At 38.2% G+C, this 25,301-nt stretch overlaps 1 protein-coding gene across 5 annotated transcripts in view; it reads right to left on the bottom strand.

Moving 5' to 3' along the window:
* Positions 1-21,024, bottom strand: part of SLC25A14 (solute carrier family 25 member 14) — a 35,511-nt gene extending 14,487 nt beyond the window's left edge. The window contains exons 1-8 of one of the 5 annotated variants that reach the window (XM_043896882.1): positions 20,877-20,960; positions 20,497-20,746; positions 19,526-20,260; positions 15,468-15,561; positions 13,956-14,103; positions 11,370-11,464; positions 10,019-10,104; positions 6,546-6,641 (exon numbers count right to left, since the gene is read on the bottom strand). In XM_043896882.1, the coding sequence (XP_043752817.1) occupies positions 6,546-6,641; positions 10,019-10,104; positions 11,370-11,464; positions 13,956-14,103; positions 15,468-15,531 (489 nt within the window). In that variant the 5' untranslated portion in view covers positions 15,532-15,561; positions 19,526-20,260; positions 20,497-20,746; positions 20,877-20,960. Of the gene's footprint in view, positions 1-6,545; positions 6,642-10,018; positions 10,105-11,369; positions 11,465-13,955; positions 14,104-15,467; positions 15,562-19,525; positions 20,261-20,496; positions 20,747-20,876 lie in introns of all 5 variants that reach the window. The other 4 variants (XM_043896880.1, XM_043896881.1, XM_043896883.1 and 1 more) reach the window with 4 other exon arrangements.
* Positions 21,025-25,301: the final 4,277 nt, after the last annotated feature.

Genomic DNA, 25,301 nt, shown 5'->3' with positions numbered 1-25,301 from the left:
TTCTAACTTTAGGAGGAGAGGTATATATACAAATGACACATTTATGTAAAAATTTTTACAAGGAATATTTTACTTTTATAACTGTTTAAATATCATTTAAAAAATGGAGGGACTTCCCTGCTGGTCCAGGGGTTATGACTCCATGCTTCCAATCTAGGGGGCATGAGTTCAATCCCTGGTTGGGGAGCTAAGATCCCACATGCTGTGTGACATGGCCAAAAAATAAAATTTAAAATAATTTGATAAAAAACTGAAAAAAAAAAAAAACTGAAAATAACATACCAGGAGGAGTAACTGCTTTCTGGGATACCTGTTAAAATTAGAGTTCAATCTTCTCTAAATTCCCAAACGCAATTCATAAAGTGGACGTGATGGAGCTGTGCTATCAGCGGATGCTTGATTCTGCTGAGCAGGCTGGTTCGCCCAGCAGTACCTTCCTCTCTGACCCTTCCACCTGCTCAACTCTGTTAGGAGGTAGTCCCAGAAGACTAATTTGGTGAACAGTATGGCCCCAAGGGGTGAATTTTGGTCACAGACATGTTTTGCGTGGCCTACACAGTGTTTCTTAGAAGGCTGAATTAGCGTCAACATTAAAAAAAAAAAAAAAAACACCAAAAAAAAAATACCACAGGAATGGATACTTCACACAGGAATGCTGATTTTCAGCCTCTCTTGAAAGCACCATGGACTCCCATGGCACATGGCAGCAATGAACAGGGCAAGTGCTCTCCAAGTCACCGCTCCACTATCTCTCCAACCCTGACCCAAGCGCCAGTCACTTTCTTACTGTACTCCTGCTGTTATTTCTAAGAATGGAGTTAGGAAGAAAGGGAAATGCTTCCAGTGAAAATGAAATGTTTCCAGTACCCATGTTATTACAATCAAAGCAAGAAAATAAAATACAGACGAAAAGGGCCCTGTGTTTGAAGAAAAACGTAAACATACTTCCCTGTTGAAATGAAAAAAAGATTCCTGCATTTTAATATGTAAATAATACATGTCTGTGTCAAAAGAATGTGCTAAGTTGCTCGGTCATGTCCGACTCTTTGCGACCCCTGGATTGTAGCCTGCCAGGCTCCTCTGTCCATGGGATTCTCCAGGCAAGAATGCTGGAGTGGGTTGCCATTTCCTCCTCCAGGGGATCTTCCCGACCCAGGGATTGAACCCACATCTCTTACACTAGCAGGTGGGTTTTTTACCACTAGTGCCACCTGGGAAGTCAAACGAATACATAACCCAATGTATTTCACTTCTTTACCTTACATGTCTGGATGATGTAAATAGCCTGGATTGTAAAAGTAGCCATTTTCAATTCCTCAAAAAATTAAACAGAATTATCATACAACCCACAGCAGTCCCACTTTTGGGTATATACACAAAGAATTAAAATCAGTCTTGAAAAGGTATCTGCATATCCATGTTCACAGCAGCATTATTTACAAGAGCCAAAATATAGAAACAAACTAAATGTTCATCAATGGATGAATGGATTAACAAAATGCAGTGTATGTATGTAATAGAGTATTGTTCAGCTTTAAAAAAGGAATTCTGACCCATGTGACAACATGGTTGAACCTTAAGGACATTACGCTAAATGAAATAAACCAGTAATAAAAAGACAAATACTGTATGATTCCACTTACACGAGGTACCCAGAACCATCAAATTCATAGGGAGATAATAAAAGGCTGGTGGCCAGGGGCTGGGGGAGGAGGAAATGGCACACTGTTGTTTAATGGGTATAGAGTCCCAATTTTGCAGGATGAAAAGAATTCTGGAGACTGGTTGTACAACTACGTAAAATTGTGTTATACATATTTTATTACAATTAAAGGATTATTTTAAATAAAAATAATGTAGTTGTACAACTATGTAAAATTGTGTTATATATATTTTATTACAATTAAAAGATCATTTTAAATAAAAATTAAATAGTTATGTCCCCCTGAAAAAATCTCCAATTCTATTTATTGCTCTGTCTTTGTCCTTCTCCTAGCATTAGTTTGTGAAAGAGTTCTAGTTAGTTCCATTTTCTGGTTTTAAATTAGACTAATCAAGATACGGTACCTCAAAGGGCCTTTTTATCAAAAACCAAACCTCAAGTGTCATTGATGGATGCCATTGATGAAAGGTTATTAAGTAACAGAACATATGCATGTTGTTGTTAGATATATTACAGCACTGTTTATAATAGCCAGGACATGGAAGCAACCTAGACGCCCATCAGCAGACGAATGGATAAGGAAGCTGTGGTACATATACACCATGGAATATTACTCAGCCAGTAAAAAGATTTCATTTGAATCAGTTCTAATGAGATGGATGAGACTGGAGCCCATTATACAGAGTGAAGTAAGCCAGAAAGATAAACACCAATACAGTATACTAACGCATATATATGGAATTTAAAAAGATGGTAATGATAACCCTATATGCAAAACAGAAAAAGAGACACAGATGTACAGAACAGACTTTGGGACTCTGTGGGAGAAGGCGAGAGTGGGATGTGCTGAGAGAACAGCATTGAAACAAGTATACTATCAAGGGTGAAACAGATCACCAGCCCAGGTTGGATGCCTGAGACAAGTGCTCAGGGCTGGTGCACTGGGAAGACCCAGAGGGATGGGATGGGGAGGGAGGCGGGAGGGGGGATCGGGATGGGGAACACATGTAAATCCATGGCTGATTCATGTCAATGTATGGCAAAAACCACTACAATATTGTAAAGTAATTAGCCTCCAACTAATAAAAATAAATGAAAAAAAAAGATATATTACCATAAACATGACCTGCTAATTGCAAAGAGGGGAAAACTTATCTTTTATTATGGTAAGAGGTGGTGGACAGTATCTTAACAAGTGAACAAACTTGGCATCACTAACTTGGGGACAACCTAATGTTATGTGCTTCTTGCTGTGGTGTAATATGACATACAGGGTCACCTATGAAGCTCTCTTACCAAAAACATTTCACATGCATCTAACCAAGCCAACAGATCTAACCTCCAGCATACAGGAAATACAGGGGAAATGCAAGGAAAATTTTATAAGAAAACTGAATATGGACTGGGTATTAGGTATTAGGGACTTATTAATTTTCTGAGGTGTGACAATTTATTGTTGTTGTTCAGTCACTCAATCATGTCGAACTCTTTACAACCCCATGGACTGCAGCACGTAAGGCTTCCCTGTCCTTCACCATGTCCCAGAGCTTGCTCAAACTCATGTCCATTGAGTCAGTGATGCTATCCAACCATCTCATCCTCTGTTATCCCCTTCTCTTCCTGCCTTCAATCTTTCCCAGCATCAGTGCCCTTGTAATGAGTCAGTTCTTCACATCAGGTGACCAAAATATTGGAGCTTTTATTGTCATTATGTAGGAGAATGTCCTTATTCTTAGGACATGCATAACCAAGTACTTAGGGGAGTACTATGATGTCTGCAACTTCCTTTCAAATAGTTTAGCAAAAACAAAGAGTATGTGTGTGTGTGTGGGTATGCATGTGTATATATATATGTATATATATATATACATATATATATACACGTAAGTAGATAAAGCAAATATGACTAAACTTTGAGTCATTTAATCAGGTGTGTAGGTTCTGTTCATTGTTGTGTTCTTTCAACTTTTCTGTATGTTTGACATTCCCTGGTGGCCCAGAAGGTAAAGAATCTGCCCTCAATGCAGGAGATGTGGGTTCGATACCTGGGTTGGGGAGATCCTCTGGGGGAAGGCATGGCAACCCACTCCAGTATTCTTGCCTGGAGAATACCCATGGACAGAGGAGCCTGGAAGGCTACAGTCCATGGGGTTGCAAAGAGTCAGACATGACTGAGCAACTAAGCACAGCACAGCACAGTTACGGAAAATTATAAAGAAAGAATAAAAGTGAGTCTCTCCCTTTTAAGAACCTATTAATGAATTTCCCATTATACTCTGAACTACTAGCAGCCTTATTTAATATTACAAACTTAAGTGATTAACATAGGACACAAAGTTATAGGAACAACAAAAAAAAAAACCCAAAGTACACATAGAAGACTGGAAGATAATATGACAAAATGTTAACAGTGATATTTCTAGTTAGTGGGATTACTGGATATTTTTCTTCTTTATATATTTTCTCAATATTTTATAGTATATCTTTTAACTTTTATAATGTTAAAGGGACCAATCCAAAGAAATGGAGAAAAACAACAAAATGGGAATGACCAGAGATCTCTTCAAGAAAATTAGATACCCAAAGATGGGCTCAATAAAGGACAGAAATGGTAGGGACCTAATAGAAGCAGGAGATATTAAGAAGTGGCAAGAATACACAGAAGAATTATACAAAAAAGATCTTCATGCCCCAGATAACCACGATGGTGTGCTCACTCACCTAGAGCCAGACATCCTGGGGTCCAAAGTCAAGTGGGCCTTACGAAGCATCACTACAGACAAAGCTAGTGGAGGTGATAGAATTCCAGTTGAGCTATTTCAAATCCTAAAATATGATGCTGTGAAAGTGCTGCACTCAATATGCCAGCAAATTTGGAAAATTCAGCAGTGGCCACAGGACTGGAAGAAGTCAGTCTTTATTCCAATCCCAAAGAAAGGCAATGCCAAAGAATGTTCAAACTACCAAACAACTGCACTCATCTCACACGCTAGCAAAGTAATGCTCAAAATTCTCCAAGCTAGGCTTCAACAGTACATGAACCGAGAACTTACAGACGTTCAAGCTGGATTTAAAACAGGCAGACTATGGCTGATTCATATCAATGTATGACAAAACCCACTGAAATGTTGTGAAGTAATTAGCCTCCAACTAATAAAAAAAAATTAAAAAAAAAAAATAAAACAGGCAGACGAACCAGAGATCAAATTGCCAACATGTGCTGGATCATAGAAAAAGCATGAGAATTCCAGAAGAACATCTGCTTCTGCTTCATTGACTATGCTAAAGCCTTTGACTGTGTGGATCACAGCAAGCTGTGGAAAATTCTTCAAGAGATGGAAATACCAGCCCACCTCACCTGCCTCTGGAGAAATCTGTATGTAAGTCAAGAAGCAAGAGTTAGAACTGAACATGGAGCACAAGACTGGTTCCAAATTGGGAAAGGAGTACGTCAAGGCTGTATATTGTCACTCTGCTTATTTAACTTATATGCAGAGAACATCATGCAAAATGCCAGGCTGGATGAAGCACAAGCTGGAATCAAGACTGCCAGGAGAAATAGCAATAACCTCAGATATACAGATGATACCACCCTTATGGCAGAAAGTGAAGAGGAACTAAAGACCCTCTTGATGAAAGTGAAAGAGGAGAGTGAAAAAGCTGGCTTAAAACTCAACATTCAAAAAACTAAGATCACGGCATCTGGTCCCATCACTTCATGGCAAGTAGATGAGGAAACAATGAAAACAGTGACAAATTTTATTTTCTTAGGCTCCAAAATCAATGCAGATGGTGACTGCAGCCATGAAATTAAAAAACGCTTGCTCCTTGGAAGAAAAGCTATGACCAACCTAGACAGCATATTAAAAAGCACAGACATTACTAGCTAGTGGGATTACTGGATATTTTTCTTCTTCATATATTTTCTCAATATTTTATAGTATATCTTTTAACTTTTATAATGTTAAAGTGATCAATCCAAAGAAATCGAGAGAAATGATAGAATGGGAATGACTAGAGATCTCTTCAAGAAAATTAGAGGTACCAAGGGAACATTTCACGCAAAGATGGGCACAATATGCCCATCATACTGTGGTTCCTCTTGAGGTTCAAGAGGGAGGGGATATATGTATACCTATGGCTGATTCATGTTGAGGTTTGACAGAAAACAACAAAATTCTGTAAAGCAATTATCCTTCACTTAAAAAATAAATAATTTTTTTTAAAAAAGCAGAGACATTACTTTGCCAACAAAGGTCCATATCATCAAAGCTATGGTTTTTCCAATAGTTATGTATGGATGTGAGAGTTGAACCATAAAGAAAGCTGAGCGCCGAAGAATTGATGCTTTTGAACTGTGGTGATGGAGAAGGCTTTTGAGAGTCCCCTGGACGGCAAGGAGATCAAACTAGTCAATCCTAAAGAAATATTCACTGCAAGCACTAATGCTGAAGCTGAAGCTCCAATGCTTTGGCCACCTGATGTGAAGAACTGACTCATTAAAAAATACCCTGATGCTGGGAAGATTGAAGGCAGAAGGAGAAAAGAACAATGGAGGATGCAATGGTTGGATGGCACCACTGACTCAATGGACATGAGTTTGAGTAAACTCTGGGAGTTGGTGATGGACAGGGAGGCCTGGGGTGCTGCAGTCCATGGGGTCACAAAGAGTCGGACACGACTAAACGACTGAACTGAACTGAAAGGCAACTGATAAGTTTTGGTCCTTTCAAAGGTGATAAGGAACTTCTTACCTTCTTATCCTTTGGGGGTTATCAAGAATCTTGCATAGTATAAGGTGACAATTCACAATTTTATGCCTTTATATAAAAGGTCTTCTTCACAAATTCCAGGTGTAAAGAATAATACCAAGAGTACTCACCCTCCACAAACCCCGGGTACCTTCTTGTTGGTATATATCAATGAAGCTGCCAATCATGCTGCCTTGGAACAAGCTTCCTTGAGCCTGCATTCGAATCTAAAATCGGAAGAGGTGCACATTTTGTTTTGTCAGAGAGCCAAAATGAAACGTTTCATTCATTTAAAATGAAGAAAACAGTATTTGGGAATTATAAAAAAAAAGTCAGCCTGCTATTATGATGAAATTAATGACTTAAGCTATGTATAGAAAGCATTATTTGTGTCAAAGTATATTTTTTTTTTGTTTTTGTTTTTGTTTTTTTAATTTGGCTGCACCAGGTTGTAGTTGCAGCATGCAGGATCTTCGATCTTCGTTGTGGCATGCAAATTCTTAGTTGTGGCATGTGGGGTCTAGTTCCCTGACCAGGGATCAAACCCCGGCCCCCTGCATTGGGAGCTCAGAGTCTTAGCCACTGGACCACCAGGGAAGGCTAAGTATATTTTATAAAGATGATTTTCATCAGTCTCACATTTTTCATACTAAGTCCATCATTTCTGGAGTTGGAAGAAAATTGGGGGAAAAAAAGAACAAGTACTCAAAGAGGGTAGAAAAGAATCCATTTAAACTATGATTAGTTTAGTGAAAACCTAGAAACAACCTACAAGTTCAAAAATAACAAAGGATTAGTTGCATAAAGTATGAAACATCCATTTAATGGAATAGTATGCAGCCATAAAATCTGATTGTAGAATAATATTTGTGGATATTTGAAAATGTCAACAATTAACTGCTAGATAGAAAAAGCAGGTTGCAAAGCAGTATGTATGACATATCATTTTTATCAAAAATACATAAACTTAAAGATAACCATATGCACAACCAAATGTTGATGGTAGCTTTAGTTTAAGTGACGAAGTCACAAATGGGCATTTCTCTCTTTTGTGTTTTTCCTGCCTTCCACTTTTTGCTACATTGAACATGCATTGTTTATTGAGGTGTAAAAAGCAGGGGGGGAGTTTTAAAATATAATTTAATGCTCACAAGACCTTACATTGAGTTTTATTGTAAAAAGCATGACACTGTATTCTGCAAAGTCGCCTCTGAGAGGTACAAGAAAAGGGAGATAGCATTGACAGGCCATGTGAAAGATCTGGTACAATTCACCACTGAGAGCACACACAGATCATGGTAGTCAGTCTCTAAATTCTAGTGGACCAAGTGCAGGCCTGATTTTCATGAAGCACAACTGTAGGTTTTAATAAATGTTCTTGGTAAGTCATGGTACAGGCATGTTTTTATGTGGGAAGTCCACTGCTACTACTAAGAGTGTAGAAATAAAACCTAAACCATATTAAAATGAAATATAAACTATCAAAAAGACAAACTGAAACCATAAATAACCTATGGTAAGTAGAGGACTTCTTTATGGAGGTAGTTCCTGAGCAGGGTTGGGATGACATCGAGGTAAGTGTGGCACTTTCCTCAGCCACAGAATGTAGCAGGAGGGTGTAAAAAAACCTCAGTAATTCAGATAAATGATATTTCAATGCAATATTTTTAAAAATCAAAATGAATGTACAAAAACCTACGATGAACCAATCATCAAAATTGTAACTAAAGACAGGATCCAATAGGGCAGGATTTAACGTAAGCAAGTGAGATGGATTGTACAAAATATGGCTATTTTGTTTCATCATGAAATTTTTACACTCATTTTAATTTTTAAAAAAGATTGCATAAAATGTTATTTCTCTTGATTATTGAGGGTTTTTTTGGCACATCCTTACATTTTGCACCCAAGCAGAGTATCTCACTTGTGTTGTCCTAGTCCTGACCCTGTTTCTGAGCTGTCTTAAAGGACAAATTCATGAGGAAAGGGGGAAAAATCATTGCAGGCAAAAAGAGAACTACATGCACACAGGCAAAAAAGCAGCACATAGTTCAGAGAGAGAACCATTCAAGGATAAGTGAAAGGATTAAACAGATCAACAGTGATTATAACTCCTAATAAGATTGTGACTACCCTGGTCCCCCACTCCCCAGGACCACTCACCACTCAGCACTACCTAAGTATAAGAAAGGAAAAGGCAGACTGTAGCACTGGTCAGTGGTTGCAACTGTACCAGACAAGTCAGAGGGACAGGAAACTGAAGTGAATCTGAAAAGCACCTTCTAACATGTATAATTACATGGTAAATATTTTAGAGTTTTAGGATACAGTCAGTTATCTTTAAAAATACTTAGTCTGTACACTCTAAAGTGATATAAAAATTCTGTAGATAAAATTTTCTCAATTTAATCCAGGAATATCATTTTCATAGATCCTTCATCAACCACCACTGGTTTCTTTCATGTGTACTGTTTTTCAAGTCACTCTCTCGGTTCTCAAGACTCTCTGAATCACAACAGATGCCCTTTCCACTTAACCTAGCCACCTGTGGTTTCAAATAAATAAAGTATATGTTCTCTTACTTTTTTCCCCTCACATTTCCCCTAAAATAATTTTTTAAAACTTGGGATCTTCTTATACATTTTAATCATATATTTAGTAATTTTAATTATCATCAGTTTAAATGAGTTAATAAGTTGGAAATGTTTACCACTCTATCTCAAATATAAGATATAGAGTGATACTATTAAATCAATGCAATTATTAGATTAAATCAAATATAGATTGATAATACTGATATAATTAAATAAATGTTTCATTCTGTGTTCTGAGAAATACTGAAAGAAATCCAATTATATTGTAAAAAACTCAGTACCACTAACCTATAATGTTCTGGTCCTGAATTCAGAATATCTCAACATAAGCCAAAATATATAATTTTAAAGCTAAATCTCATCCTTAATAGAAATATGGATAAGACAGGAAAAGACATCGACATCATAGACTTAAGATACCTCAATGAGTCATTAAAGGAGGTTTCTCTAAAACTGTCTTTCAGTGTATCCCTTTGCTTGCTATCCCAGCTTACACTACAGGTCGATACACCATACTAAGATTTGGGATGGGTGGGGGAACATGCCTTTCTCTTTTAAAGTGGGGAAAGGGTTGTTATAAACATGAGTTCATTTTTAGATCGGTTTTTGAGAAGGGTATAAAGAAAGTAAGGGATCTGGAAATTGATTCCCTTAAAATTGCATAGCCCCTTGGAAAGAATATTTAAAGGTTAGCATACTCTATAGTCTGAAGACTAATGGATTAATATATATCATAATAAATTGACTACTATTTATTGAGCATCTACTACCTACCATGTGTAATGATAGTTTACATATATTATCTTTAATTCTTAACAACTTCATGTATTATATACTGAATTATCTTCATTTTACAAATGAGAAAACTGAGGCTTAAAGCAGTTAAGTGCTCTGCCCAAGGTTTTACAGTTGGCAGTGACACAGTAGGGATCTGTGACCAAATCTGATACAAAGCCCATGCTCTTTTTGCTTCACACTGAATACACCCAATGCAACCAGACTTCTCTTACCTTCAGCACATCAGTGGGATTGGCTATAGCAGAAGATATCACTCCTGACACTACTCCACATATCATATTAATTAAAAGAGTTTCATCTGTAAAAAGGAACAAGAAAAGGAAAGGTCTGCTTATAAGAGGCACTGAGAAGAGAGTTTCTGAAAAGAGAGTACTGAGCTATCAGAGGAAGGGAACCATGGTCAAAGAAATGACTGTAGAAATGAACTACAAAGCTTATAAAAATAAAGAAACTCAAATATTTCTAGGTTCCAAAGGAGTACTGAAACAAAAAATTTGTAAAACATAGATTATTTTAAAATATTTCTACAATACACTGGAATATATCCTATTATTCTATATAACTGCCAATATTCCATATAAATTCAGAAAGTGCAAATAGCACTTTAATCACTTCAAACATCTAAAGAAAAAATTTTAAGTCTCTTTCTAGATAATTATCAATTCTAAAGACTCAGAACCAAATATTAAAAAATAAAATCTTATGTCTAATAGAAAAAAATTTCCTAAATACTAATTTTAATTGGCCTTGATAACTACTAGCATCTATTTATTTACAGAAGATTTCTGTAGTTAAATGTGAAAAACTAGTCATTTGGAACTAAATTCTCTCAGCTAGAAAAAAGAACAAAGAAACCACAGAGCATATTATTCTACAATTCAATCTTCACCATGCCTCCTCACCATGAAGAGCCTACGAAGAGAAACTAGGTAAACCCAAGTGAAGAATATGTGAGAGGAAATTATTTCAGGACTAGAATACTTCAGGATCCTTAAAGAGGAGGCTTCAGAAAAAGCTGATTTAGAAAATAAAGCAATTCAAAGGACATTACTAACCGAAAAGCTCTCCAGCTGTCCCCAACTATGCAACAGTCTCAGGCCTGTAGTAAAATAATCATTTTAGTACAGTATTTAGCTGAAAAAGCTATAGCAGCAAATAGACATATGGTAATGCTGAATGTGGGTTAAGATGACCATATTTTATGTATATATAAAACCACTCTATCTAACCAAAGCTTATTAAAACCCACAGCTAGAGGATTCCTTATAGTTGAAGTTCTCTTATAGATGAGGACAGCATTAATTTTCTCAACAAGTTTGTTCCATGTTCCCTCTGTGATGACCAGAAGCCTTTTTTTGTTTGACAGGAAAAGGGACAAACTTGAAGAGCAGATCCCTCAAACCTATAGTGGGATTAATCTCAAATCAGTACAAGCTGATTTGAGTGAATTGCAGTGACTATTATCCATTCTCAGACACCCCATGATTAACACTTCTCACTAAGCACAATTTTAACAATCCCTTTGAGTGTTATCTCAAAAGAGAATGAGGAGTCTACACTGACCTTCTAAACGTTCTACAAATAATCTCTTCAAGCTCTGGTAAATGCCAATTTTAATGGTGCCATATGATGCCTGTCTTAGTAAAGCAGGAGCAATTCTGCCAAAGAGAAAGAAAGAAAAAAAAGTTATCCTTATCGTATACTTGCAGATTATACATATCTAGACTGCCTATTCACTTCCATCACCCACCTCGTTCCATAAAAACAGCAAAATATGCATTGTTTTCAAGTATCCATGGAACATGTACCAAGAGAGCATATTTGGGTCATAAAACAAACCTCAAAAAATTTAAAATAATTGATATTATATACAGTATGTTCTCTCACCATAATGGAATTAAACTGGAAATCAGTAAGGTAAGGAAAACTCACAAACACTTGGAAATTAAATGGTACTTCTAAACAATCCTTGGGTGACATTGGTGTATTTTTTAAATACATAAAATTGAATGAAAATGAAATTTCAATCTTTTACAATATGTGGGATGCAGCCAAAGCAGTGCTGAGAGAGAAATTTATAGCACAAAATGCTTACATTAGAAAAGAGGGAGAGTCTCAAAATCAATAATCTAAGTTCCTACCCTCACGAAACAAGAAAAAAGAAGAGCAAAATGAACCCAAAGCAAGCAGAAGGAATAATAAATGGCATAAATTAATAAAATTGAAAACAGGAAAATAGAGAAAAATCAATGAAACAAAAAGTTATTCTGAAAAAAGTCAACAAAATTAATAAACCTCTAGTAAGGGTCATCATGGTAGTAACAGGAGAAAAACAGTAAGTCACCAATATCAGGAATGACGTGGGGAATAGCACTACAACCCTACAGTCATTAGAATGGTGGGCCAGTTGTAAAGAATCCACCTGCAATGCAGGAGACCGGTTTGATCCCTGGGTTGGGAAGGTCCCTTGGGAGAAGGGAATGGCTAATATTCTTGCCTGGATAATCCCATGGACAGAGGGGCCTAGCGGGCTATAGTCCATGGGGTTTCAAAAGAGTTGGACATGATTTAGCGACTCAACAACAATAAACACCCTTATGCTATAAATTCAACAACTTAGAAGAAATGGATTAATTCTCTGAGAACCACAAACTACGAAAATTCAATCAACATGAAATAGATAATCCAAATAATCTCATAACATCTAAAACATTTTTATTTATAATTTAAAAGTTTCCAAAAAGGAAATCTCCAGGCCCAGATAATTTCACTAGGGAATTCTACCAAACATTTAATAAATTGACACCAATCTTACACAATCTCTTCCAGAAAACAGAAGAGGGAACACTTCTCAACTTATTTTATGTAGCTAGCATTACCCTGATAACAAAACCAGAAAAAAACAGTATAGAAAAGGAAAACTACAACCCAATATCTCTCATGAACTTAGACACGAAAATCTTTAACAAAATATTAGCAAATTGAATCCAGTAATGCAGAAGTAGACACTATTACCTGCTTCATAGATTTTTTTTTTGAAAATCCACATTAATTCCTAGCAGTTGCAGACACAACTTTAATCTTATCCAGGAGACACCAGAGCCAAGATTTCACTCTATTTAAGTTCTGCTTATAAACTGGAGACATTCTCACTCAAACCTCCTTTGAGATTCTTCCATATTGCAGAATTAAACTTTAGCAGTTATAAATAGAAAGACAGCAGCAATTCAAACAGTTAAGCTTTTAAAATGATGACAAAACATGCATATTTCTGGCTTTATTGCTTGCTATCTGAAAAAAATATCTTGTGATTATCTGTGCCGATGAAAGAACAAGGTAAAACACATGATCCATGACTCACTTGCTTCAGGATGTAATTCTTGATTTTTTTTCCCCAAGTAAATTATCTTTGAAATTAAGTCCAACATAAGTTAGTAATAAAATTGATATCCATCCCAGAGCAATAAACTGGGACCCTAGATGCAGAAGTGGACTACTATTGGCAGCAGATTAAACAGCACAGTGGACAATAAACCACCAACTTATGAATAATCAACAGATTATTCCCCCCCCAAATGGTGGGTCTCCCTCTCTCTTATTCTTCATTTTCTGTTTAAACTGCCAGAATAGTATTTCTTAAAAGAGGAAAAAAAAATTTAAGTCATGATTTGGCAACTCAGGAAAAATATCATAGCAATATATACTGTCAAGTGGTGCTCTGCTATTCATGGTGGCTATGGACGACTCTCAGGAAAACAGGAGAAAGCCAGGGCTACACTGAGAGATCTATTTAAAAAATGTATCACTTATAGCCAAATGAACACAAAATCCAAAGCTCAAGATTTACAAGCAAGTGAAATATAAATTGGCACATCAATATTGAATTACATTTTATGGCAGCTGGATGGGATGGGAGTTTGGGGGCAAATGGATACATGTGTATGTATGGCTTAGCCCCTTCACTGTTCACCTAACACTATCACAACACTGTTAAGCAGCTATATTCCAATATAAAACAAAAAGTTAAAAAAATACTGAATTACAAGTTGAAATGGTGAATGTAAAGGGCACAAACTATCGAATGCTGAACTACACGGCTTCTCAAAAAATTATTTCTATTCATGATGTAAGGAAAGAATCCATTCTCACCCCGAATACAGAGCCAATACACCTTCTTCTTTATAGATTCGGAACAAGGCATGAAACATTCCTCGGTATTTTATCTCTTTGAAGCGCACATCAATACTTTGGCCTTGAACTTGAAGTCGCGTTTTGGTCAGGTCCACAGGGAAAGTTCCTATGAAATAACACACTCATTTATAAGTTTTTCCAGAGAGTCATAGTTAAATTTTGGATGAATTCAGGCCAATGGTAATTTTTAAAACATAAGGCAAACAAAAGGCATAGATCTTCACTAAAATATCACTATCAGAGGACAAGGGCTGTATATGATAAAGTGAAATGTACTGTATCTAGGCAGCAGGATTTGACCCACAGTATAACTGAGACTATGATATAATAAACTGCTTTAGCATAGTCCTAACACACTATAAATGCAAAATAACTTACATGTTGTTTTAATTTCATCTTAACATACAATCTGGCAATTATCTGTCTCTTCCTTCTGCCCCACCTCCCACCTCGTCTCCCCACTTCCCCCTCATAAAATCTCCGCAAATTTTTGCAAAGAAGATAGGAAAAGCATGGGATCGCTGCTCCACATACTCTTAAATACTGTTACAAAGTTTTGTGGGTTTTTCTTTTATCTGTTGATAAGAAACAGTTTTCTAGCATTATGCAAGATAATAGTAAAGTCCTAAATAGGACTAAATAGCCTACTCATCTGGTTCCTTGGGTAATTCAGGACTAACCAGCACAGTTTAGCAGGAAAATTTCTTTAACTAAACTTCTTTCTCTTATTATTATATCAACACAGACAAAGTAGTCATTATATTGGCAAAATGTTTCAAGGACTATTTCAAGGTCTAAAACTAACACAGTGATTATGCAACTCTGGTCACTGATGACCCTGAATCATAACACCAGAGTTCAAGACAAGAAAGTCAAGAAAAGCTAGTGGGGTCACTTAACAAACAATTTAGGAAAGAGAATCTGGAAAATGAAAAACAATCTAAAAAGTACTTCAAAATTAAAATCAAAAAGAGAAGAATCTGGTTTGATCTTGTTGGTCAATTTTCTTCCAAAATGGGAAAGAGGTTTGAAAAAAAAAGGAGTCTGAATACTTACTAAGAAATTTATGAACAACTTAGCACAAAGGAAAGGCCATTAGCATAAGAATATAGCATAAACCGCTATCTTACCGAACTCCTCTATATTTTCATGCATACTTCTTAAGCCTAGCAAATTAAATAATTAAACCACCAAAACAGCGTCCTAAGTTTGACTTTTCTTAACGTCACTTGCAGTAGTAGTACTTTCCCAGAAAATATTACTTGATAGCATTGAGACAAGTTTTTTTCTTATTTTTAATTGAAGGATAATTACAGTATTGTGTTGGTTTCTGGATGATCCATGTTGATGTATGAGACAACAGTTTTTAAAACAAATAGGGCAAGCTTCTTTTTCTCCACTTTTAACCAAAAATAACATTACCATATCTATACCCTAAAGGAGCAGATATGTCAGTTTCCACATTCTTACCAAACTCAGCAACAATAGAGGCAAGGCCGCCATATACAAAGGGTTTCCAATTCAGACCAGACATCTCATGGCTTACAGTGGCACTTTTCTGGTGCTAAAAATAAACACAAATCAGAGCAAGGCACAAGAGTGAGGAGCACCTGTCAGTGTATGATCACAACTTAGAGCAAACAAAACAGACATAGAGAAAAACCCTACCAAGTGGAATGACACAAAATGAAGGCTCCTGTTTTATGTGATAGATGACCATGATTGTGTTCTTTATTGCCTTTCCGTAGGGGTAAGTGTGCGATTCACTCAAATGTCAACCTGTGCACCTTCACGTTCTCTAGTTTCTTTAGTGTTTTATCCCCATCCCACCTGAAGAAGAAGTTTCAGTCCATCTAACACACCCAACTTAGACATTCAACTGGACAATTACAAGTGAAGGAATCTGGCGTTTAAATTACATAGGCTGAGGCATCTCCTAAAAGCAGTTCATGGTACTGTTAGCTTGATTCAGGTGCAAAGCACAGACTGGCATCACTACCCTCTCAAATTCTTAGCCCTCTCATCTCTCCACTAAACTTTATTTCATCTAGCTACTTTCCAGCTACACAAAACCTCCTCCCACTAGGCCCAGGCCAAGTTAAGCACCTTTTCACCCTCCTTGTTTCTCTGAGGAATGACAGCAACATGGATGATGTCTCTCTTCTCTCTGACATTTAACATATATCCATCTAGTGAATCTCCTTGTCCCTGTCCTTTTAAAGCACATAAATACAAATACTGATGCTTGAGTTCTTTAACAAAGTATTCTACTCTCAGTCCTCCTTACCTCCCTCCCCCTCCTGCCCCCATTAGACCTGTCACCTTCAATCTTTTCAGCCTATTTTCTTTTCCTGCCACTCCCAGCTATTTCTCTCTGGAATTTTATTTTCCCCACAGCTCTGCCTTCTCAAGAGTGGTTTTCAAATTTTAATGGGCACCAGAATCACCCAGAAGGCAGATTAAAACACAGATTGCTGGGCCTCACTCCTGCAAGTTTTTGATTGGTGGTCTGGGTCTGGCCTAAGAATGTGAAAATTTGCAAACAATGCTGATACTTTCAAGCTTTAAGACCTACTGCTCTAGGCCTTGCCTACTAAATTCTGGTCCAGCTGGAAGCTATTTTCTTAGGATGGCTTCTCAGATTTCTCTTAAATGTTCCTTTTTCAGATCTTCAAGGTCTGTCTACTATTGAATTTCAAAAGCAACTTCAACTGGTCTTTGGCCAGGAATGAGGATTCGAAAAGTTAGACTTGCCTAGGTTTAAATCCTGGCACCACCACTTATTCATTCTGTGACCTCAGGCAAGTTATTTAACCACGTGTGCCTGAGTTTGCTGAATTGTAAAATGGGGATAAAAATAAGTACTATATTATAGGATTGTTGTGAAAATTAAATAAAACACATAAAACTCTTAGAAAAGTACCTGGCACCTAATTCAACAACTATTAGTTACCATTATTACATTTTTTGAATAGTTAAGTACTCAAATATATATATTTTAACAGATAATACTTACTGCCCACCTCCCCTACTACCCAATCTGGGATTAGCACTGAATTGACAGTCTCTTTTTAGAGGAGACAAGGTTTTGTTTTGTTTCCGCACAAGGAATCCTCTGTAACTAAGCGCAGAAAAACAGCTTTCCAGAAAGGATACCTAACATGTAAACAAAGGTTTAAGAGGCCACAAAAATAATTACGGAAACTTCCTTTCATGCATAGTATGAAAGTCCATCTGACATACAGAGTCAGTAATACATAGCTCTTTTGGAGGAAAACTGTTTAAAAGAATTCTGAAAAGCCAAGTAGGAATAAGTACTTTAAATATCAGCTGCAGCTTGCAAGAAGAATCTTGAGTACTAAATACTACCTTATCAACATTTTCAATTATGCCCATATTTTAAGACTACAAATAATAGCAACACATGACACACACAATGAGAGGATAGACATGGAAAAGCAAGGAACCGGCATATCCCTTTTCTAAGTTTAGGGGAGGTGGAATGCCCTTTCCATTCACTAATTTAGAGATTCCTCCAAACAGTCAAACATTTCAAAAGGCAGCTATGCTTCTCTCCAAGGCTCTTTCTTTATAACTTCTTTCAACTCTTCATTATAGAAGAAGCCTGACTTGACTACCTGCTACCCAGCCTTTCAATAAAGATGTACTCAGGGTTCAGAGAATAATACTAATGCAGTTAAAGGCAGGGGGCAAAGCCACAGCAGGGAGCAGAAAGACCACTCACAATCTCTGGTCAGTTAGCCCAGTAGTTCTTTAATGAAATTTTCACAATTGTGAATTGAAATAAAGAAAATAAGGGCACCAAGTGCCTTTTTTCAGCTAAATGTATCTCATTTAAAGGACTATTAAAAGATCAAGTTCTTCCTACTCCTGGAGCATTTCTCAAAAATCACCTTTCTTATATGAAATGTAATAGTTGGTAGTTGATTTTGTTTAGTGTTCTTATTTGGCAAAATAAGACTGGCTACCCTAATTTGTGCCCCCTCCCCACACTTTCATTTCAATTTTACTGGTCCATGAAGCCTAAAAGTCTGGGACCACTGCCATCTTCCCACTCCCATCGGATAGTAAAATTTCTTTCCCTCCAATGCAGGGAAAGAATCTTGTTATGAAGAAATCCTGTATCATCTTTAAGTCTGATTTTAGACATTCCTTCCTCATACTGAGCCAAAAGTCTGTCTTCCTCTAGTTTTCACTCATATTTTGGAGGCAGTATGAACAATTTATTCTTCTCCCCTAGGGGAGTCCTTCAAATAGTTAAAGACAGCTACCATTTTCGCCTACATATTATTTTTTAGGCTAAATATCTACCAATAATTATTTTTTATTTTTTATTTTTTATTAGTTGGAGGCTAATTACTTCACAACATTTCAGTGGGTTTTGTCATACATTGATATAACTCTATGGCTGATTCATATCAATGTACCAATAATTTTTGTTGTTCTCCATATTACACTTCAATTACTATAGATGAAAATTGCAGTCGCTTTTATGGGAGTCATATCACACTACTGAATCATTAAAATGTCAGCTATAATCTCCAAGTCTTTTACATAAGGCTGTATACATGCATGCATGTTATGTCATACCTATTCCACAGCTGTATAATGCTCTTTTGAGCCTTCATTTATCCCTTCTATATCTTAAATCTCAGGCATACAAATAATGACTAGGATGAGGTTTATGTTCTGGTTGCCTCATGTTATTTTCTCTCTTAACTAGGTAAGATCCCTGAAGGCTGGCACCTGGTCTCATAGTACTTTTTATAACCCCTAAAATAGCTTACACAGAATTGGGTACACATCCATTAAATACTTGGTTGGTTCCAGCGTGATGTCCTTTATGAATGTATACAGCCTGTATCTAAAAGGTTACAGGGGAAATCAGAAAGATAACTTGCTGGACCCGACCAATACTACACAGTCTGTACATGACACTTTGCTGATCCTCAGAGACTCTCTCCCTAGGTTTTTGTTGCAGAAAATTACTTGTGTAAAATACTCCCCAAAGGATTTTGATTTGTGGGGTCTATCCCCAGATATGGGTAGAAGAAGCCACATCTGAGTTAAAATAGAAATACAGTACCTTAAGTATTTTTATTGTGTAAAGAAGCCAATGAAAAATGCCTTCAAAATGCAGACATGTATTCTGAAATCTGACTAAGGAAAATTTGATAGCCTAAAGAGTGAGAAGAATGTCCTAGAACACAAGTTACATAATCCTGTCACACTACTGCAAAGCTCTGGTCAGAAAAATCCAGGCGCTTTTCTTGGTTTCCCCTTTAAGAAAGAGTAAGCATTAGATATTCTCAGATTCAGAAGGTAAAACAGAGACTCAAGCAAATGTTTACTGAAGGCATACTAAATGCCCAAACGTGCTGCAGGTACAAATGCCATGTTTTAAAAAAACCACATAACATGTTCTAACACCATGACAATATTTATGTTTCCTGGATAATTAAGGAGATGGGTGTGGGGATAAAAGTTATATGAAATACAGTACTTGCCTTTCAAGAGCTTATAATCCGGTGGAAGAAATCAAAGTAGTTCATCAGAGAAAAAAAAAGTGCTAAACTATATAGCACAAACTTTAAGTGAAGGACAAGCATGGAAAAGGAACCAATCCACGTGAGCTTGAATAATTTGGAAAAGCTTATGGAGATGAGAGAACTTAAAGTGGGCCTTGATAAAGGGCAGGCAGAATATTAACAGGTGTACGTAAAGGAGAGGGTAAGGGGAGAACAGGCTGTATACAGACGGTATACAAATTTGGAGAAAGACACAGCATGTGGAGGCAAGCATCAGTATGGTTTGTTCTCAGAAGGAAGAATGCAACCCAACTGGAACAGAGAATTATTTTATATAGAAACAGTATATTGTTTACATATTGTTTATATTGAAACAATATCAGACAAACAGTATGATAAGGAACAGAGTCAGTTGAAAGGTATGAAATCAAAGTGAGTGTGGCAGGGTGGAAGGGATACTGTAAATTTTTGAATAGACTAGTGACCTGAGGAAATCTACCACATTTTAGTTAGCCTACTAGGGTTGAAGCAAGCAATGCGTTACAAACGGGAGAGGCAGGGAAACTAGCTTAGGATGGTGTGAAGTAAAGCAGACAAGATGTTTGTTGGCAGCAAGGTTAGAGATAAACTTCTAAAATGGAGACACAAAGGAACTTGATGATGTAGGGAATGAAGGTGAGGGAGGAGCTGATGATGACTTGAAGCGCCCCTGGCCTGAAAAAAAGAAAAACAAGGAAACACTGACAGAGAACTACAAATGTCCCTGCTGTTACCTTGTCTGAGAAGCTAATTCATATTCATAATGGCTGTCATCCCAATCAGTTAGCTGAACTGCATTTTAATAGATGCCTTCAATGCCTTGATCTCAAGGAGTGACAGGGGATAGAAACCGAAAGGGAGCACCTTTCAACAGCATCCCTCACACTAGTACAATGGAGGTGTTTGCTTACTCCGCTTACAATCACGGCCGCCGTTGCAAACTTCACCCTTAGAAAAATTAGGATTATTCCGGGAAAGATACCCATTCACCCTCTGGGTAGCAGGATCTTGCCAGTTCCTCAGCTGTCAGAGCGAGTTCGTGGAGAGAAGGGAGGCGCCTTAATGAGGCGGCCTCCCTGGGGGGTCGAGGAAGCAGGGTTCAATCGAAGAAGAAGTAAAACCACCGATGCCAGAAGAGTGAAAAACAGGGAAGGGGCTCAGCTGAGGGGAGAGAGAGATCAAAGGACCGTTAAGCCCCTCCCAGGTCGGGAACCAGGCCAGCCCGGCCCCGCGCGGCCTGGCGCGGCCCAGCCCCGCTCCCCAGCCTGGAAGTCCAGGAGCTCCCCCTCACCTGCTCGGGCTCATCGGACGACTGGGAAGCCGAGGCTCCCACAGTCGGAAGCGCCCCTGCAACGCCAACCCGGAAGCATTGATACCAACGGAAGTAACCAAGCTGTCGCCTCGGCAACGGTGGTACCGCCATCCCAACTCCGCCCCTCAGAGCCTAAAAACGGAGGCGCGAAAGAAGAGGCGGAAATGACAAGGGTCTTGACGGGGGAGTCGGGCAGGCTACCGGCGCAAAGGCCCAGAGGGGAAAACCTGACTTTAGGGAAGTGCAGGGACAAGAGGCTAAGGCATGAGAATTTGGCAGCTTCTGCAGCTAACGTGGGTGCAGTGATGCCTTCTTACAGTATCACGACCCACCTCGCGCGTGCAAGGTCTAGGGAAAGAAGCGGGGTGGCTACGAGGGCGGGGCGCCTGCGCGCAGAGTACGGAAATGGGGGAGCGAGAGGGGGCGGGGCAAAGATCTTAAAAGTGGGAAAAGGCATGAGCGGTATTTAGAGGGGTGCCTGAGCTAGGGGAGGGGCGGGGGGAGGAAATGGGGGCTGACGAGACTGAAATAAAGATCAGTAAGCAAATAACCTCAGCATCAGGTCTGAGGTCGCCAGGCCCTCAAAGCATGGTTCAGTTCAGTTCAGTTCAGTTCAGTTCAGTCGCTCAGTCGTGTCCGACTCTTTGCCACCCCATGAACCGCAGCACGCCAGGCCTCCCTGTCCATCACCAACTGCTAGAGTCTACCCATACCCATGTCCATTGAGTCGGTGATGCCATCCAACCATCTCATCCTCTGTCGTCCCCTTCTCCTCCTGCCCCCAATCTTTCCCAGCATCAGGGTCTTTTCAAATGAGTCAGCTCTTCACATCAGGTGGCCAAAGCATTGGAGTTTCAGCTACAGCATCAGTCCTTCCAATGAACTCCCAGGACTGATCTTTAGGATGGACTGGTTGGATCTCCTTGCAGTCCAAGGAACTCTCAAGAGTCTTCTCCAACACCACAGTTCAAAAGCATCAATTCTTCAGCGCTCAGCTTTCTTTATAGTCCAACTCTCACATCCATACATGACCACTGGAAAAACCATAGCCTTGACTAGACGGACCTTTTTGGCAAAGTAATGTCTCTGCTTTTTAATATGCTGTCTAGGTTGGTCATAACTTTCCTTCCAAGGAGTAAGTATCTTTTAATTTCAATCACCCTCTGCAGTGGTGATTGGAGCCCAAGAAAATAAAGTCAGCCACTGTTTCCACTGTTTCCCCATCTATTTGCCATAAAGGGATGGGACCAGATGCCATGATCTTAGTTTTCTGAATGTTGAGCTTTAAGCCAACTTTTTCACTCTCCTATTTCACTTTCATCATGAGGCTCTTTAGTTCTTCTTCACTTTCTGCCATAGTGGTGTCATCTGCCTATCTGAGGTTATTGATATTTCTCCTGGCAATCTTGATTCCAGCTTGTGCTTCCTCCAGCCCAGCATTTCTCATGATGCATATAAGTTAAATAAGCAGGGTGACAATATACAGCCTTGATGTACTCCTTTTCCTATTTGGAAGCAAAGCATGGTTAAGAAAGAGCAAATTAGAAGCAGAGAAGGGAAACATAAAAAGTTTTAGATAAAGAAATGAAGAGTGGAAATACTAACAGGGGAGTCCGAGAGTTAATCTGGACCTCACAATCAGCCAGCAAATGATAAGAGGGCCTGGTGACCAGCTTTGGGCTCTAGTCACCCCCAGAAACCAGAAGGGACAACTTCAATCACCCTAGGTGATTACGTTATCCACTGGGCTACACTTCTAAGTCTCTTGCGTGAAGGATCCATAATCACATAGGAATACAAAATAGTATGGTTTAGATGTTGAGTAAAAGTCAATGCAAAGCACGTGGCCCTAAGTGATTATTTGTTAAATGAATGAATGTCCAGAATACCTTTGTTCCAAAAGGATCATTCTCATTTTAGTTCACATTTTGGTTTTTTGCCCCCACTTAAAAAATTTATTCAGGCAACACACATAGTATCAGCTGACACTATGGAATACTTACCAAGGGTGGTGCTGAAAGCTTTCTTGTGCACAAAACTACCCTATGAGACAGGGGCTATTATTTCCCCCTTTTGATAGATAGGAAAAGTGAGGTCTTAAGAAGTTAAGAGAGTAACTTGGTGAGTGGCAGAGCTGGTATTCAAATTCAGTTCTGACTTAAGAGCCCAAGCTCTTAACCACTATGCTACACTGCTTTCAACTTTAGTAATAGCCTTGTTATCTTCAGAAACTTCCTTACTAAAAATAATGTGAGAAACCTGTACATGCATTCCAAAATGTGAATACCCTTAAATTTACATCTCAGCAAAGTACTCTCTTCCAGTCAGACTAAGCGGGTTACAGCTTAGAGTCTTTCTAAATTGTAAGGACTATATTCTCTCCCGTGACATGAACCGTATGTCTAGCTATAGCTGTGACCTGAGCCTGTCCCTCACATCCAGACCGCCCAACCTTGTAGAATTATGGCTCTCCTTGTGACCGAATCACTCTCTTAGCTTTTCTGTAAGACCGTACTGCACTTTTGTCGCCTCAGCCACTGCCAGCTAATCTCACCAAACACCTAGGTAAACTTCGTTAAATGAAGTATTGCTTTCAAATGACTTATTTTAAAAGATCTACAATAGATGAATTTTATAATAGCATCTGTAGAAACAACACTATAAACATATAGCACACTTTTATTTAACACATTTGCAGTTTGCTTAGTTTCCAACATTTTTCTAAAGCTGCAAATTTTTAAAAAATCTAATTTGTCAAAGTTGGACACTTTTTAATCACTTTCTGTTTATTAGTCTCTACCACATGACCCAAATTTGATTACACTGTCTTGGGTTATGCGGTAGTTGTGGGTTCCAGGAATGTTCAAATTTTGATCTCTCCAAGAGATCAGCTATTCAAGTGAATAGTATCCTTGAATCTTCAAGTCGGAAGGAGATTTAGAGGTCCCTTCTATAATATTCATTACAGACAGTTGTCCAGTCCCTGCTAGAATACTTCGAGTGTAAGCATAGATCACAAGTCAACCCATTAAGCTCTTTGATAGTTCTATTTGAAAACTCTCACTTATGTTGAACGAAAAAGTGCTTTCATCTTTATACTCTCCCAAGAGAAACACCTGGTCTTAAAAAAATGAAAAAAGAATTTTATTTGGAGTCAGAAGCCCATTTTTTAACTAATTGAGGTGAAGTTCACATCACTAATACAATATTATGTCAGTTATATTGCAATAAAACTGAGGGAAAAACAAAAAATAAATAATAGTGATAACATTTTTATTTTCATTAAAAGTCACAATTAAGAGAGTGAAAAGGTAAATCCCAGACTGGGAGAAGAGACTTTTAATCCACGTATCCCACCAACTCTCATATCCAGTATAAATAAAGAACTCCTAAACTCAGCAATCAAAAGACAGGCAACTCATTTTTTTTTAATAGAAAAAATACTTGAAAGACACTTCATAAAAGTCTGGAGAGAAAAGGGAGGCAGGAGTGTCTTTTAGGGCTGTTTAAGAATCAGCTGTTTGAATGCATGAGACAAGTGCTTGGGCCTGGTGCACTGGGAAGACCCAGAGGAATCAGGTAGAGAGGTAGGTGGGAGAGGGGATCGGGATGGGGAATACATGTAACTCCATGGCTGATTCATGTCAATGTATGACAAAACCCACTACAATATTGTAAAGTAATTAGCCTCCAACTAATAAAAATAAATGAAAAAAAAAAAGAATCAGCTGTTTATCTTTCTCTGACTTACTTCATTCAGTATGACAGTCTCTAGGTCCATCCATGCTGCTGCAAATGGCATTATTTCATTCTTTTTATGACTGAGTAATATTCCATTGTTTCAGTGATTCTTAAACAGCCCTAAAAGATACTCCCTCCTCCCTTTTCTCTCCAGATTATTGTGTGTTTTGCAATAATCTTGCAGTGACCCACCTGTAGTGACCGCCTGCCTCCTATCCTGTAAATAGCCAGTGTGTTTTTATCTCAAGACTTGACTGGGGAAGAATCCATGTCCAAACTCACTCAGGTTGTTGCAGAATTCACTTCTATGGAGCTGTACCACCAGGGCTTCATTTTCTTGCTGGCTGTTGGCCAGAGGCCATTCCCAGCGCCTGTAGCAGGCCCAGTTTCCCGTGATTTGGCCCTCTCTATAGGCAGTTCACAGGCGGTTCTATAGGCCACTTGTTTCTTCCAAGCTGGCAGAAGACGAGAGCCTAAGATGTGGTTTTATCAACACAGGATATAGTGGGACTATTATTTTCTGTGAGGAAAGAATATGCTTATTTTTCAAAAGTACAATAGCTTTGTTTTCTGATTATAAAAAAGTACATAATCATTTTAAAACTTTATACACAAAAAATGAATTATATACAGAAGTCAAAAGATGGTATTTAGGGCTCCCCT

Source organism: Cervus elaphus, chromosome X (genome assembly GCF_910594005.1).
Source record: "Cervus elaphus chromosome X, mCerEla1.1, whole genome shotgun sequence".
NCBI lineage: Eukaryota > Metazoa > Chordata > Mammalia > Artiodactyla > Cervidae > Cervus > Cervus elaphus.
This window is presented reverse-complemented; position numbering and strand designations above follow the sequence as displayed.